General features: G+C 32.6%; 1 protein-coding gene across 1 annotated transcript in view; it reads left to right on the top strand.

Moving 5' to 3' along the window:
* Window positions 1-10602: 10602 nt before the first annotated feature.
* LOC123693122 (phospholipase B1, membrane-associated-like) overlaps window positions 10603-17008 on the top strand; it is a 33852-nt gene continuing 27446 nt past the window's right edge. Inside the window, exon 1 of the mRNA XM_045638085.1 lies at window positions 10603-10994. Within this exon, the coding sequence (XP_045494041.1) occupies window positions 10914-10994 (81 nt within the window). The 5' untranslated portion in view covers window positions 10603-10913. The remainder of the gene's footprint in view (window positions 10995-17008) is intronic.

Raw genomic sequence — 17008 nt, 5'->3', positions numbered from 1 at the left:
ATTTGACCGCCATTGTAAAGTGATCACTGCATGAATGTAGAGAAAAGAGGTCCTCGATTCGATCTTTGGCTGAAACAAACATGAAAATTTATAAACAAATAAAAAAGAGCATTTTGTAACTAGCATAAAGTATATAGGTATTAGTATAAAAAAGTGAAGTCCCGTGTCCCCGTAGTGGGGTAAGGGGCAGATGCATTATGCATACATCTGTTTCACTGATCGATTTTCTTAAGGGACAAGTAGGTGATCAGCCTTCTGTGTCCTACCAGACCGAGACATTTTTTTTTCTTAGTCTCCACCGGGAATCGAACCCAGGACCCCTCGGTTCTACGCTCACGCGTCAACCACTGTACCAAGGAGGCGGTCGAGGTATTAGTATAGTATTATACATATTATATTATCTATGTTTTGTGCATTATTAAGAAAATATATGCACACACTATAATTAATTATATATATTAGCCCAAGCTTCAGACGTGTCTGAAATTACATAACCATTTTGTTTTAAATTCTTATTGTGCACTTGTGTCAATGGTAGGTAGTTGGCACTATTCTTCCATCATACGAACCAAGATTCACATATTATATTAAAATTTAATTATAAAAAAGAACATTAGAATGCTTTCATGTGCATGAACATGTTAAAATAATTATAATTTTTACACCTAATTAATTTAAATTAAGTAAGTATTAGTGTTTTCACAAACTTTTTAAACAGCTATTGTTTGAAGTTACGTATTTTATAATTTCTAAATTAAAAATCGTATTTAATTGAGTTAACGAACACGTTATCAGTATTAACAATAATCATTAGATAGTATAAAACAAAGTCGCCTTTTCTGTCCCTATGTCCCTTTGTATGCTTAAATCTTTAAAACTACGCAACGGATTTTGATGCGGTTTTTGAAGTGAAAACTAATTTAGCGGCGTTGGGTATAAAATCTTAAACTCGCGTCAGGACACGTGGCCTGATCGAAAAAGCGTAAGACGGATTTTTTTTTAGCCCTTAAATTCCATGCGTAAGACGGATACCATTCCAAAATATCAAACATGCTGAACGTTAATAATAATCAAGTTTTCACTTCTGCCGGCACTCCCAGAGTGCAACCCGTCTTTTTTTTAATAGATAGAGCGATTCAAGAGGAAGGTTTTAGTATATATTTTATTAGGTTGTAGAATGTAGACAAAGCGGGCGAAGCCGTGGGCGGTAAGCTAGTTATCTAAGATAAAATAAAGATGAATATACGCAACGAAACCAAATTTCAAAATATTTTTAAGTAAATAGAGCAATATGTGCAGCAAAAAGTGTGATGTTTATGTAACAAGGAACTGAAAAAATATCTAGTGATCATTTGAAATTTAATGTTATTTATTTTATTTTATTTTTTCATTTGTATCTAGAGGTATAAAAAGTAAAAAGTCGGTTAATAAAATTGATTTGTTATTTTATCAGTAATGGCAGTCAATTATACAATTCAAGAATAAAAAATTTTAAGTTTATTTCTGATAATCATAAGGTTTTGCATTAATTAGGAACGTAGTGTAACGAACGTAGTAGAAAAGTATAACTAGGTTAAAACAAAAAAATACTTTTTGTGGATCACATGAAATAGAAAAGAACCTCGTTTAGTAAATTAAACGCTTTGATAATGGGAATATAAAGATTTGAAAAGATTAGTGAACACTAGCTTATTCTATGAAAAGAAAGCTTTCTTTGATCATAACATTAACCAAAATCAAAATAATACAAAACTTCTATGGAAAAATTTGAAAAAAAATATTATTCCTGATTTTAAACGCACTGGTGAGATTCCGCAACATTTGTGTGACGCCGACGAAATAAATAAACATTTCCTGAATGTCCCTGGTCAAAACATTGCTGACCCTGCTGATCTCGCTTACTTTGAAGAAAATCGTTATTGTGACAGTACTTTAACATTCGAGCCCGTTACTGAATGCTACGTCGGTAAAATTATTCTAGACATCAAGAGTAATGCAGAAGGAGTCGATGGAATAACCAGGGACATGTTTCTTTTAACTCTTCCACATACTCTTCATGCTATCACTGCTATCGTTAATAAATCTCTTTCTTCTTCACTTTTCCCATCGCAGTGGAAGACAGCCCTGGTGCGGCCCATACCAAAAAATGGCAATCCTTCTGACTTCAAAGATCTTAGGCCCATCAGTATTCTTCCTTACCTCTCCAAGATCCTAGAACGAGTTGTCTACAACCAAGTTATCAAGTATTGTGAATTAAACAATATCTTGCCGGAGTACCAGTCAGGTTTTAGAAAACTTCGAAGTACCTGTACTGCCTTGATCGATGTTGTGGACAACTTGCTCTCTGCACGTGACAATGGACAGCCATCGATTCTAACCCTGCTCGATTTCTCCAGGGCCTTTGACTGTATAAACATCTCTCTTCTTATTTCAAAATTAAATTTCTATGGATTCAATCGTATTACTTCATCTTGGTTTAACAGCTATCTTCGTCAACGTCACCAAAGAGTAATGCTGGTAAAGAGCGACGGAAACAGAGACTTCTCTACGCTTGTAGCTGTCAACAGAGGTGTTCCACAGGGCTCCATTCTCGGTCCCCTGTTATTTATTATATACTCGGCAGATATCACCTCTTGCATAAAAAACTCCCAATATCATTTATATGCCGATGATTTGCAAATTTACATATCTGTTGATAGAAAACAAATAGATGAGGACACTAAGAAAATGAATGAGGATCTGGAACGCATTTTTGACTGGTCTCGTAGGAACTCGCTTGTTTTAAACCCATCCAAGTCGAAATATCTTGTACTTGGATCTAAGAAGCAAATCTCTGATTTAGTCAAAGCAGATCCCAGTATTTATGTAAACTCAACTCCTATAGAACGGGTTCCTGTTGCTCGAAACTTGGGCGTCGACTTCGACAGCCAGTTAAGGTTCGAAGACTATGTGACTAATTTAGTTAGTAACTGCTTCTACAGACTCAAAGTCCTTTACAACATCCGACCTTTTCTGAGTGTCGATCTAAGAATAAGGCTGTGTGAAAGCATTGTGCTTTCAAAATTAAACTACGCTCTCCCAGTTTATGGACCATGCTTAACGGCAAAAGTACAACGCCTTATCCAGAGAGTCCAAAACTCCTGCGCTAGATTTTGCGTGACAATCCCACCCAGGTCACATGTCACCCCCTTCCTAAATAGTATTAACTTGTTGAAGATGAAAGGTCGGCAAGAACTATTATTGGCCTGCCTTTTATTTGATACTATACATATAAAGCAACCTGGGTATCTTTACACTAAATTGTCGTGGCGTAAGGATGCTAATAGGGGCGAGATAAGAAGTGGAACTCATGAGCTATCCATTCCCCCGCATAAAACCACCGCCTTTCGTGGGTCATTTAAATATAACGCGACGAAATGTTGGAATAATATACCACCGCCAATAAAAAATCTCAAGTGTAAATCCAACTTTCGTCGCACTTACAAATCGTTCCTACTTAAATTACAAATAATTTAATTTTATTCAATATACGTATCCTAAATCATTAATCTTACACCAATTATTATATATAACACATACTTACATACATATTCAATATTCATACAGACTTACAGTTGACCAAATACATATTATTGATATTTTTTTGTTTGTTTCTTATTATTATTATACAGTAATTTATCCCTACTAATGTATCTATTCATAATTAATTATTCTATCTATTTTATTATATTTGTTTATACTTGATTGGAGGCGCAAACTAGTCTTCTAGGTATCTGGCAGAATTATCAGCGTTGTGCAGCATGCTGCTACAACAATATGCTGAGCCAGGGCCTTTTTGCAGCCAATACGCATACACACACTTGTTGTTCTTGTCGTTTAAAAAACTTGTTGTATATCATGTTCTATTATTGTTATTTTCTTTATTGTATTATTTGATTTAATATTGTGTATGTTCTGTTTTGGTTGAAATAAATCTTTTTGTATTTGTATTTGTATTATTTATTTGATTGACTGATTGATGCCTGGAAATACACCAATCATTTTTAGGAACACTGCGGTAGAGCATCCGAAAATGGTTTACTCGCAAAAATATCTGCATAGCTCAATTCTACCTATTTAAAGTTCAGTTAAATTTGCTGCATAATAAAAAGTTTTGTTAATTATTTGGTTATAGCCTGAGGCCTTGATGTCTAACTACCGTCTGTTAAAACAGTAACTACATTTCATTCCATGCTTCATTCTATAACCTTTGAAACACGATACCACAGATCGTGTGGTATACCGTATATGCCTTTTTTTATAGTGGGGAAATCTTGCATAGATACCCACGGCCTCCGGGGAAAGGGCCGTGGGTTATGTCGGATTCCTACCGACCAAAACCCCACTGTGTTCCGTCAAGTCGCATCAACGACGGGGCCACGGGTATAGGTAAAATTAGAAACCCCATCAGCAGCTGCCTGTCTCCAGGCCAACATACCGTATATACCTGGAATCAATCTATACTAATATTATAAAGATGAAGAGTTTGTTTGTTTGTACGCGCCAATCTCAGGAACTACTGGTCTGATTTGAAAAATTATTTCAGTGTTAGATAGCCCATTTATCGAGGAAGGTTATGGATTATATTATATCATCACCCTAAGACCAATAGCAATGCGGGTGAAACCGCGCGGCACAGCTAGAATTTTATAAATCTCTTATTGCACGCCTCATAAGCGAAGCGTTGAGGTGGGTACTACTGTCACTTCGCGCAAAACATCTGATTTTTCAAACTTAAAATGTCTTTATGTATCATACATTGCACTTGTAAGATAATACATACACACACATATTAAGAAAAAACACTATTTTTAACGTTCATGATATTTTTGATGTCATTTTTGTTATTTAAACTAGTTAAAAAACAGTTTAAAAAAGTTCTGTCTTGGACGTCCGTGTGTCTGTATGTGCGGATCCTTTTTCTTGTTAACACGATAGCGACCGAAATACTTTACTAATCGAGTCTTTTTTTTTCTCTTACGCTTGAGTATGCTCAGGAATAGAACCCTTTCATTTTTCAGGGTCTGATTCGATGTGGTTTAATTGTTATTAAATAAACAAAAAAAAATATCGACTTTTTTTTTTTTTTATAGTGTACTCAAAATTCACCATTATAAACTCGATTCTTTATACTATAAGCCAAGGTTTAAAAAAATAAGTTGGTAGTCAGTCCCTTAAACCTGCGCAGTTTCACATCTAGGTGGGGCCACAAGAAAAATAGCTCAATTATTACGGTACCGCTTTCTTTACTTTTCCAAATGTTTTATTTTATTTCATTTTTATATTTATAGTCACGTACTCTTTATAAATAATCAATTTTATTGTAAAGGATGAGATTATGAGGCGTGCACTTTTGGATTTTCCAATTTTGTAATTGTGTGTTTAGTACGCAATAAATAATTATTCATTCATTTATACCTCATCTTATCAAGGTTAAAACATAATAATTTACGAAATGAATTAAAATAATGCACTTAAACTAAAATAGGAAAAAACTAAATGGCGCTAGCTGGTTGCAAACTCACTTTTTCAGTACAACATTTTTGTTACCTATACATTGCAATAAAAAAAGAAAATTTAAGGGTACTCGATTTCGTATGTTAATTTCTTTAAAAAATTCAGTCCAGTCACAGTCACCCACTAAAATAATTAAACAAGACGCTGAAAACAAAACACAACGACTAGGTATGTGTGTCTTCGTTTTTCGGCTAGTTTATTTAAAGCCTAAATTATTGTTTTACACTTTCACTGGCTATGTCTACAATTATTTAAAAAAATCTGATGGGAAAAAATTAAACACGCTTGAAGTCGCGTAACCTTGTATTAAATATTTAAATTAATTTATATTAAGTATACGCTTTCACTTCTTAGTATTGTAATGTGTTGCAGTGTTGCAATGTTCCCATCTATTAACCCATTGAGCACCGAGCGGCCCAATCGGACCACGACACAATAGATTTTCTATTGTGTCTGTGATTCCGGGGGCTGAGTTAGGTATTAAGAATTGACAATTAATTGTTATGAGATTATTGAAGAGTCAATACATAGTATAAAACAGTAGCTTTCTCTATCCCTATATCCCTATTCGTGTTTTAAAACTACGCAACGGATTGATGCGGTTTTTCTAAACAGATAGAGTGATCCAAGAGGGAGGTTTTTTTTGTATAAAATTTATTAGGTTTTAGACAAAGCGGGCAAGGTAAAGCCGCGGACGGAAATCTAGTATTTATTAAATAAATTCTTTAGCCAGCGTGTCTATAGTTTTGTAAATCTACATTATATCCAAAGGAATGTTGTAAAAAATCTATTAGGTCATATTATAGGCTTTCAGTCGTAACTATATTTTCAGCTTACTTCTCTTGCAGTATTCGTTTAAAAAGTAACGAATAGCCACAGATTATATAATACTAACGATAGTTATTGTCTATGCGCATAAGAGTCTGGTATAGGTAAATACCTATGCTATTTACATATCAACTGACTATCAAAACAGATCTCCAAAAGTATACTAAACGTAGAATATGTCGTTATTTAAAATAATAATAGAATGTTAATTCAGGTCACATATAAACAGCTGAATGAATAAGGATGAATTTTGCTGTTTAGATGGATGACTAATGAAAATAAAACATGGGATTGATATGGGGATGGTTTTTTTCAAGAGAGATGAAAGTTATGGCATAATATCTAAGCCAGCAATAGGTCACACCACAAAGAAATAAAAAATATCTTTCTTCTATTAAACTATTAAGTATTTAATGACGTCACGTGCTAGTAATAAAAATACAACCTTTGCATATATATTTGCTAAAATATCTGACATTTAACATTGACCCGGTTTTGAAGTGGATTATCACCTGGATGTTGCTCATAATATAAACTATCTGATGAGTGCCGCATCGCTCGTATGGTAGAGCTTTATGGATTAACACTACTTTCATACAGATCTTCTATTAAATTCTATAACTTTTAAAAACCTTTATAATACCTAAATAGGTAATACCTATAAATAAACTTTACAATATCGTACTATTTTTTGTTTAAGTTGGATTTATGAATGTTTCTCTTTCACGCAAAAAAGGTCAGATCTGTATGAAATTGTTACCTATAGAGTATAGATAGATATATTAATTATTAATAATCTAGCCTCGATTAGTACCTAAATAATTATGATCTTTTTTTCCGTGTACAACCAAACCCACAAGCGATGCTGCGCGCTCTAGCTAAATAGTCGCAAATAAATGATGACATAAAAATAATTTCCATAAAAAAGTGATTAGTGATGTTCACTTAAAATGATCGGAAATGCTTGGGGTCAATTTAATTGCTTCAGGTACCATAAATTAAGGAGCGAATTTTGCCAAAGTGCAAAATAATCTGATTTATCATTATTTTTTGCAAGGGTTACCACTTTAAATATTTAGTCAATTATATACTTATTGATTAAAATATGTTATTTACTGTAGCATTATAATACATATTATGTTCTACAATAAACTGTTGATTAACTAATAATAATAATTAATAACCGCAACTACAGACTACTTCCTGATTTCCCTTTCCCATATGTCGAGCCCCCCAGGACATGGTTCACTTTACATTCTTATCATATTATGATGCGATTCCGACTATGATCATAATCATAGTAGGTACGTAGTTACTGTTTATACTAAACTGCGCTATCGACAAACGAACTTATTCTCTTTTTAAGAGCATTATAATTAACCATGCGTTTTGCATCGTAGGAGTATACTTTGTTTTGGATATAATTTATTGTGGGCAATAAATGTGCAACAAAAATTATTATGTTTCATAAAATTTATAACAATTACAAAAATTGCCCAATGCACATGGGTAATAAACAATAACATTGTATAAACTTACAAGTGGCAGCCCTATGTAAAAATTAAAACTAATGGTGTTGCAAAATTGTCGCTATTAATGAAAGCCTACTTGTTAATATTATATAGGTAATGTTATGTATTTTGAGGCTTTTCATAATTATTCAACGATTACATTACTTATTACATAAATTAGGAAATAATCTGTGTCGGATGCGCACAAGAGACACACGAATTATATTATCATAATGTAGACATTTTTAGAACGAAAATAAATTTATTATTTTTATTATAATTTCGCTTTTTATACTGTGATAATAAGTGGTACAATAATTAAGACTATAGCGGTTAGCGGTCATGTGCCATTGTATTTAGAAATTATTCATAGTAGAGATTATTGTTTTTATTAAAAGCTGATTCACTGACGAATAAATTACCTACCAAATAAATTATAAACTAGGTATTTATTAAATATTGAATTTAATTGAACTCACAGGTAGTCCGTAGTAGCGGACACGGAATGTCAAGATTCCCAAATCCGATATTTGCAGATCTTTCGACGATTCCTGGTTTAGAATACTTTTAGACAGGATAAAATTTAATCTAGGTGACTCTGAACATGCTTTCTTTCTCCAACCTGCGGATGAATTTGCCACTCCCTTCTTGTATTGTTTTGACCTCAAAACATTACTCAGACGGCACACCATAAATTGTCTGTAAAAGGCGTAAAGGCCAACAACGAAGATTGTGGCATCATAAGATACCTACCAAGGACTATAAACAGACAAAGATTATCTCAATACAAACTACCTTTGTTTTTTTACTCATTTCGGCAAAATACAGCTAAATAATATCAAGGCTAGATAAGCACATTAAATATTAATACCACTAATACCAAGAAAATACGAGAATTAAAACTAGTTAGTGTAGTAGTCAGCCATCAGGTTGATGACCAGTGAAAAGAATAGATTACATGACGGACACATCGACGACAGGAAGTAGGTACCTAGCAGTTATTTTTGTTTAAATCTTATTATTTTATATAATGTTAGTGTCCAAACATTGTACAACCTTAACTAGACATTTTTCTTTCACATTACATCAGTTTCAGTGTCTGTGAAAGTATCTCAAGATGATGTAATGTTTATAAAATTATATGAGGTCGACGATGTATTGTACATAAAGTAGGCATAATTTTATAATGTTGTTTTCTTAGAAAATAACAAGTTCTGATCAAGATTATACCTAGGTACATATTTTAGCATATTCTTATATGTTATCCAAAAAAAACGACACACGTTTTTATTTCTAAAAGCTCGTGATTATCTGATATTTCATTATTTTTTTAATCAGTCTGAAGTTGAACTACCTAAACAATAACAAACAAACGATGTTCGTAATCAATTGATATCTGGTGGAGTTATAAAAAAAAGCATGAGATGTCATTAAACTTTTCAAATGCTGGTCTGAAAAATGCCTACCGCCTACACAGATACTAGAGTATATCCTTGGTTTATGAGTATTTTCGTGCAAAAATCTTCTGAAATACCTAGGTGCCTACTGCCTACATGTCATTAGCACAATTTTTTACATAATTTGATAATTATTTTAATTTTAAACTTGTTGAATGGGGAAAGGTGTCATTTAATCATGCAATAGGTTCGTCCGAAAAAATGAAAGTGTGGACAAAAGTCAAGTTTATTGCCTATTATTTATTTAACGGCATTACGCATTAAGCGGTAAAGATAAATGAATTACGTTACGAATATTTAAAAAAAAAAAGTGTGTAACTACCTACCTATATTCCGGTATTATTATATGTATAATTTTTTTATATCGAATATAGCTAGGTTTGAGAAGTGCTCTGTTCAGAAAATAGGTACTTATTAGTTACTAGCTTCCGCCCGCGACTCCGTCCGCGCGGATGTCGGTCTTCGCGTGGATGGTTTATGTCTCCATTTAGAGTAGGTACCTACCTCTGACAATAACATCTTATAAATATCTATTGGACCCAATTCCCAAATACGGCTAGGCCTATAATAATACGCAACGTGTGTTCGCGGTTCTACGGAACAACGTCTATGGATAAAAATGAAAAATTAGGATTAATTTTTTTCTACGTATTTTTCCAGGATAAAAAGTATCCTATTTTACGCCCAGGATAATAAGGTATAATTATACCAAGTTTCATCGAAATCGAACCGCTAGTTTTCACGTGATGCCTTCACATACAGACAGACAGACAGACAGACAAAAATTTTTTTAATCACATATTTGGGTTTGGTATCGATCCAGTAACACCCCCTGGTATTTATTTTTTCAATATTTTCAATGTACAGAATTGACCCTTCTACAGATTTATTATATGTATAGATTTTTTGTAAAATATCGTGAAAGACTGACGGAGGTTTGCTAATAAAAATGCGCTTAGAACATAGAGGCTGAAGCTGAACCATATGATTTCGAAAAACTTTATCGGGCTGCGTCATAAAATTTCAGGTTTTCCTGAACATAAAAGAAAGAACTTCTAGGTACCTGAAATGATGTCTTCAAAATTATACGCCGCGTGTAACCCTGAAACAAAACTAATGCATATTCTAGAGCTTCGAGCTGGTTTGCTAAGTTGACACTTTCTAAATCAACTATTAAATCCGGCTGTTGAAGGGTCGACTCGACTGTTTGATTTGCTGATTGATTAACCGTCACTAATTAAACGGCGGGGATACGCATCGCACATACGCTAAGGTCGCGATAAACCGATACTGTTGAGCAACGAGCCGCGTGCGGCGCAGTCGCGCGCATGCGCTGCCATTTCCCGCCAAACGGCACAGATACACGCGCGTCCAGGATAAACGCACAGATTAAATAACATGCATGTCTATGTTTTATGAATTAAAAAAAAAAAATAGATTGATTTACAGACGATTTAATAATATGTGCAGGGATTTTTTAATTGCCACTTAACTAATTGTATGTTATGACGAAATTTATCGAGTGTTAATTGTGGTGTGTGCTTTACGTGATGTTCTTAAAATGTGGCTCATCGGGCTGTTGTTGTTGATGAACGAGGCTGTTGCATACAACTCCACCCTTACCACTAGGCTTGAAGATGCGGTAAGATATTTTTTAAATAAATAGGTTAAAATTATTTTTAACAAAAAAAATAAGGCATACCATATTATTTATAAAGTACACCAAATATACATAGGCATGTGCTTGACACTTCACACGAAGAGAGAAAAAAAAGAAAAAAAATGGGTTTTCCATTTTTAAAGTTTTTGTTCGGTCACCAAATATTTATGTCGACATCATTTATAAAAGTTTTTTGATTTATCTCCGAAATTGAGGGTCAAATAACAATAAAATAAACATATGTATTTACGGAACCTGAAAAGGGTAGATCGTAGCACAGAATACATAATAGTAGCTAAACGCTACAGAACGGACACTCTCCGCCTCCCGCCAAAATTAAACACTTACCTCACCCCGCACGATCAGACATGTTATGGTACCCATTTCCCCGCAAGGACGATACCAACGACGTCTTAGACGAAACGCAACGAAGATTGACAACATTAATCAAATTGACTTAAAGTAATTTTATTATTTTGGATTTGTGATTATCGTTTTTCGTAGAAAATGGTTAAATATTGTGCTGTTTACGGATGTATTTCATCAGAAAAACGCGAATTTTTTTTTACGCTAGTCACAAATGTGCCAACCATAAAGCGTTAACACACACATTTGCAGTCTCTACAGTGTGACTGTCAAAACAATGATTTTGTATGGAGTGTCCGGGGTGTGATCGTAGATTCGCGATGTTTTATTGTTTAGAATACGAGCCAAGAAAATTTGAAAATCAGTCGACAGTTGGCGGAGAAATAAATCTATGAACTTACATAAAATGCCGGTAAGAAATTGTAATAATTTTATTTCACATAATAAACGTATTTATACACACATACAAACACACATAATATGACTATTAATCATATAATTTTTGGTAAATCAACTATCTGTAGGTATTGAAACCCGATTTTAGTGAATACGGAAATTTTAAAATTATGTCGAGTTTTCGATGAGACTTTTCAGAAGAACGCTTTCCGGATAAGTTTTGTAAACTGAGTCATTAGAAATAAATCAATCGAAAGGTTCTTAGAAAATGGATTATCTAACTGGTATTTATTACAAATCATGCAGAATAAAAACAATCAATAATAGCGATTCTTATTTCGCTAATGCCTAGTTTCTGTTTATAGCTGTGTGCTACAAAAAACAATCGACGATGAACGACAGCTTACATATAAACTTTAAGTTTTAACATTATTTAAAAGTAATAAAGTTGCTTCCCGCTGTCTGTGCTTTGATCTTTGAAATAACGTAACGAATTTTGATGCGTTTATTTTTAATAGCTATAATCGGTTCTCGAGGAGGCTTTTAGTAAGTACGTTATTTAAAAAAAGGACGAAGTTTAAGATATGTATCTTTGTTTATAATTTTACATATTATGTACTAACTTTAGCTTCTGCATACTAATTAAAATCGGTCCAGCCGATTACGAGGATTTCAGTGACAAACACACATACAGTATCTATACATATAAATATTATGATAAACATTTTTTACCGGGAATGAATGCGATATATTGTTTGTGTAAGATCATCATCAGCATCATCATCATAATTTCAAATATTATATGCTCCCACTGCAGCCACCTCCTATGGCATATTATTTGAGTACTGTTATTTTTTGCCTCTTATGTTTCTGGTTATGCATTGCTTTATTAACCTTCACAATTCGGAAATTTTCCATGGTTCGATTATAGGGAATTGGCAATCTTTAAAAGCTTTTTGGCCGCTTATGGTCCTGACTGCGAAACGATTTTGAAATCACCTGCTCAAGGTTACAGAAAGTTTTATACGTGTGATGCAAATGGAGATAATATATCATGTGTAGTCTTTAGCCTTTTACGAAAAATGTTGAAACATATTCGTGATTATAAAAGGCTAATTGTGGGTACAAATAATTGCTTAATTTGGACACTTGTTTTGTTTCTAGACACGTTTTGAATTTACATTTATTTTGTGATTAAAACATGGTGTTAAATTTTACAAAAGTGGCATTGCTAAATGTATAAATAATATATATTTTTTATTATAATTTAGCATGTATGATATTGCAATTTTTACATTTGTTATTATTTTCGTTTAATTTAAGAAAAAACTACTATTAGGAACCCAGAAACATCATTTTTAGAAGATTCGTCATCGTGCCATCGCGGGGTAGGGCCGTCGCGTCGTTCCAAATACTTGGTGCTTATATGAAGGAAAAGTTTTCATTGAAACAACTTAAAGTATTCGGAGGCTGTACTTTATTTTAAACTAGCTTACCGCCCGCGGCTTCGCCCGCTTTGTCTAAAACCTAATAAATTATATACTAAAACCTTCCTCTTGAATCACTCTATCTTTAAAAAAAAACGCATCAAAATCCGTTGCGTAGTTTTAAAGATTTAAGCATACAAAGGGACATAGAGACAGAGAAAGCGACTTTGTTTTATACTATGTAGTGATATTATAACTCGGGAAAATACTTTATTAAAACATTTACTATTCTACGATAGTTCGGTACGTACTTATACATATTATGTAGTAGATAATAATATAGTAGTATATAGCTTTATTAGGCATGCACTTTTTACTGAACAAAGCTTCCCAAGCTTTATAGGTTACATTCCATAAAAATGAGTGTTGCAGTTAATATAATAACTAACTTGCTGAAAAATTACTTGGCTTAATTATTGGTAAATATTACTTAATTGTAAAAATCTAAAATGTACAGATACATATTAATATAATAAGTATATAACATAACAGATAATAAACTTTGTTAATAATGACATTTGAGTGACGACTGCTTGTTGCATCTCTTACATAAAAATTACGTGAAATAAAATTTGAATTTAATCAAGAACAACGCTTTATTTGTGATTTTAACGAATTAAACCATTTATATGCAGTTAAAATTACGTTATCTTAGTTTGAATCAAATTTATGCGCTGCTGTGTTACCTACTCTACATTTATGGCGTACTTATATGTAATTATCATTTTATTAATTTTATTTTGTTAAATACTATCTTTTATTTCATCCGCATAAGTCTCTTGTGTTACTATTTATAAAAACTATCCTCAATCAGATTATAAAATTATGATATAGAACTAAAAAGTCTTTGTTCTTTTACTTTTTTTTCTAAAATATATGTAACTGAAAAATGTTCACATTTGACGTAAATTATTTTTTGTTACAACATGTTATAAGGAAAAATCGTATATATGAAGTTCTCTACTTCCTGCTTGGATTTGAATGTAATTGACTTAACTTCTTTTATTGACCAATAACAAAACAATAAGGTTAAGCGTATAATTATTTCTTCAAAATCTCTGTGAACTTTTGTAATATTGAAGTATGAACGCAAAAATCGGCATTTAGAAAGTATGTCGATAATATACGTATAGATTTGTTGGGGACAATTAACAAATAACAAATATTATGTAATTATGTACCTATGTGCTGCTTAAAATAAGATTCGTTATCGCAACACTTGTAATTTTTGTAAAGAGATGAGTAATATCTTGCGGTGAATTTTAATCAAACGAAGACAGAGCTAGAGCAAGAGCATTCTTTCGTGATTTTTAGTGTAAACTAAAACTCGTATTCAGTTTTGTTCATTGCATAGAATCTTTTCTAACGCACTAAGATCAACGAAAGAATGCTCTACGCCTGTTTACACTACAAAAATTATACTTAGTGGGGTTGATGAGCTCGTTTGATGTAAATGCACCGTCATAGAAGTAATGTAGAAGTGTCATGTAATTTGTATGCACGTATCATAGTATAAAGACATGTACGTAAGATGCAGCTTATTCTTCCATTTTATATACAGGGTGTCTCAAAAGAAAGTTTATATTTTGTGGATGAATAAAAAAATAGTTTGGAAAATCCAAAAGTGCACGCCTCATAATCTCATCCTTTACAATAAAATTGATTATTTATAAAGAGTACGTGACTATAAATATAAAAATGAAATAAAATAAAACATTTGGAAAAGTAAAGAAAGCGGTACCGTAATAATTGAGCTATTTTTCTTGTGGCCCCACCTAGATGTGAAACTGCGCAGGTTTAAGGGACTGACTACCAACTTATTTTTTTAAACCTTGGCTTATAGTATAAAGAATCGAGTTTATAATGGTGAATTTTGAGTACACTATAAAAAAAAAAAAAGGCGATATTTTTTTTGTTTATTTAATAACAATTAAACCACATCGAATCAGACCCTGAAAAATGAAAGGGTTCTATTCCTGAGCATACTCAAGCGTAAGAGAAAAAAAAAGACTCGATTAGTAAAGTATTTCGGTCGCTATCGTGTTAACAAGAAAAAGGATCCGCACATACAGACACACGGACGTCCAAGACAGAACTTTTTTAAACTGTTTTTTAACTAGTTTAAATAACAAAAATGACATCAAAAATATCATGAACGTTAAAAATAGTGTTTTTTCTTAATATGTGTGTGTATGTATTATCTTACAAGTGCAATGTATGATACATAAAGACATTTTAAGTTTGAAAAATCAGATGTTTTGCGCGAAGTGACAGTAGTACCCACCTCAACGCTTCGCTTATGAGGCGTGCAAAAAGTAAGCGGTGTATTGAAAAAATGTTTATTAATTATTAAAGTGCATAATATGGGAATTTATTTCTTAAAAATAATATCGTCCAAATGCAGTCCATTGCGTTCACTTTCTTTTGAGACACCCTGTACAATGTGAAAGATGTTTCAGTCTATGTAGAGACATGGCTTCTCTCATTATATGCATTAGTGGAAGAAAAAAACTATCGATTTCTTTTTATTAATATGTTCATCTTATTATTAAATAATAATTGATAAAGTAAATAGTTCGGAAAGGAAAAGAACACTAATTGTAGGCTAAAGCTCTGTAGGGCTGGATTTTCCTTAGGCGGCATTATTCTTTAGAGTTTAGGTTGTAAACAATCCTTCAAATTAGATTTTCGTTTACCCATTTGACTTCCGATCTTCTTCCACAGCAGTAAAGTGAAACAAAATATTATTCATATTTGGAAGTTACACCTACACCTATGTTGACGAGATATTTTACGATTATTTTTATTTGGTTTTTAAGCTTGATTAGGTACAACACAGGTTTGTTAATATAACCATGACATCGTAACTCAGAACAAGGAGCCTATTCACTTTCGAATTTTTAATACCAATGTAGATTAGGATATAATTTAATTCAATTCGTTCAAGGTTCAGGCTGTATCTGTATAATTTTAGCCGTTAACAGAATTATAGAGTTGTGTAAAAACAAAAAGATATAGAGCTATCGTCGATCCTTGAAATTTACGAAATTATTTTTGAATGAAAACGTGCCGAAACTCGTAACTTAGTAACTGAATATTGTTATAACAGTTTGAAGTTTACGAAATTATTTCACTATATTTTTAAGTGTTCGTTTATTGCAGGTTTTTCGCAATCTTACTCGTGAGGTATTTACATATGTATCAATTAACATAAAATCTCATAGGTATATCAAAAGTGGGACAAACGAGCCTATTTTATTTAAAATACAAAATTGCCACATTTAAAAGTAAATCAAGAATTTCAGTGTTTCATAAACGTTACCTTGAAGAGCAAAGCTATACCAGCCATCATGTCCTTTCAGTTTTTCGGGTATCATGATATTCAATTACTCTTGCGAATATCCTTTAAATAATACGCTATAGGTTACGTAGCAGTTATAGCTATTTATTATCTGTGCTATATTATGTACCCACAATACAAATATTTTCATACTTTTTAACTCAGAAAGTACAGTGCATTACAATATACAGAATAAACAATCGAGATTTATGAACCATTCATTGGCACGAACATTGATATTTCAATACAATAATGCCATAACGATAAAATTAAAGAAAATGTCAAGCTGTATAAAGTTTATATAAATAATTCAAAAAGCAAGTGAATACAAAAAGCTTCTGCTCCACTTACGAGAATTACATCACGGACCTACCACCAGCTCAAACCTGTTTACCAACCGGCTAGGG

This window comes from Colias croceus, chromosome 7 (genome assembly GCF_905220415.1).
Source record: "Colias croceus chromosome 7, ilColCroc2.1".
Taxonomy (NCBI): Eukaryota; Metazoa; Arthropoda; class Insecta; order Lepidoptera; family Pieridae; genus Colias; species Colias croceus.
The sequence above is the reverse complement of the archived record's forward strand: the minus strand, read 5'-3'. Positions and strand labels throughout refer to the sequence as shown.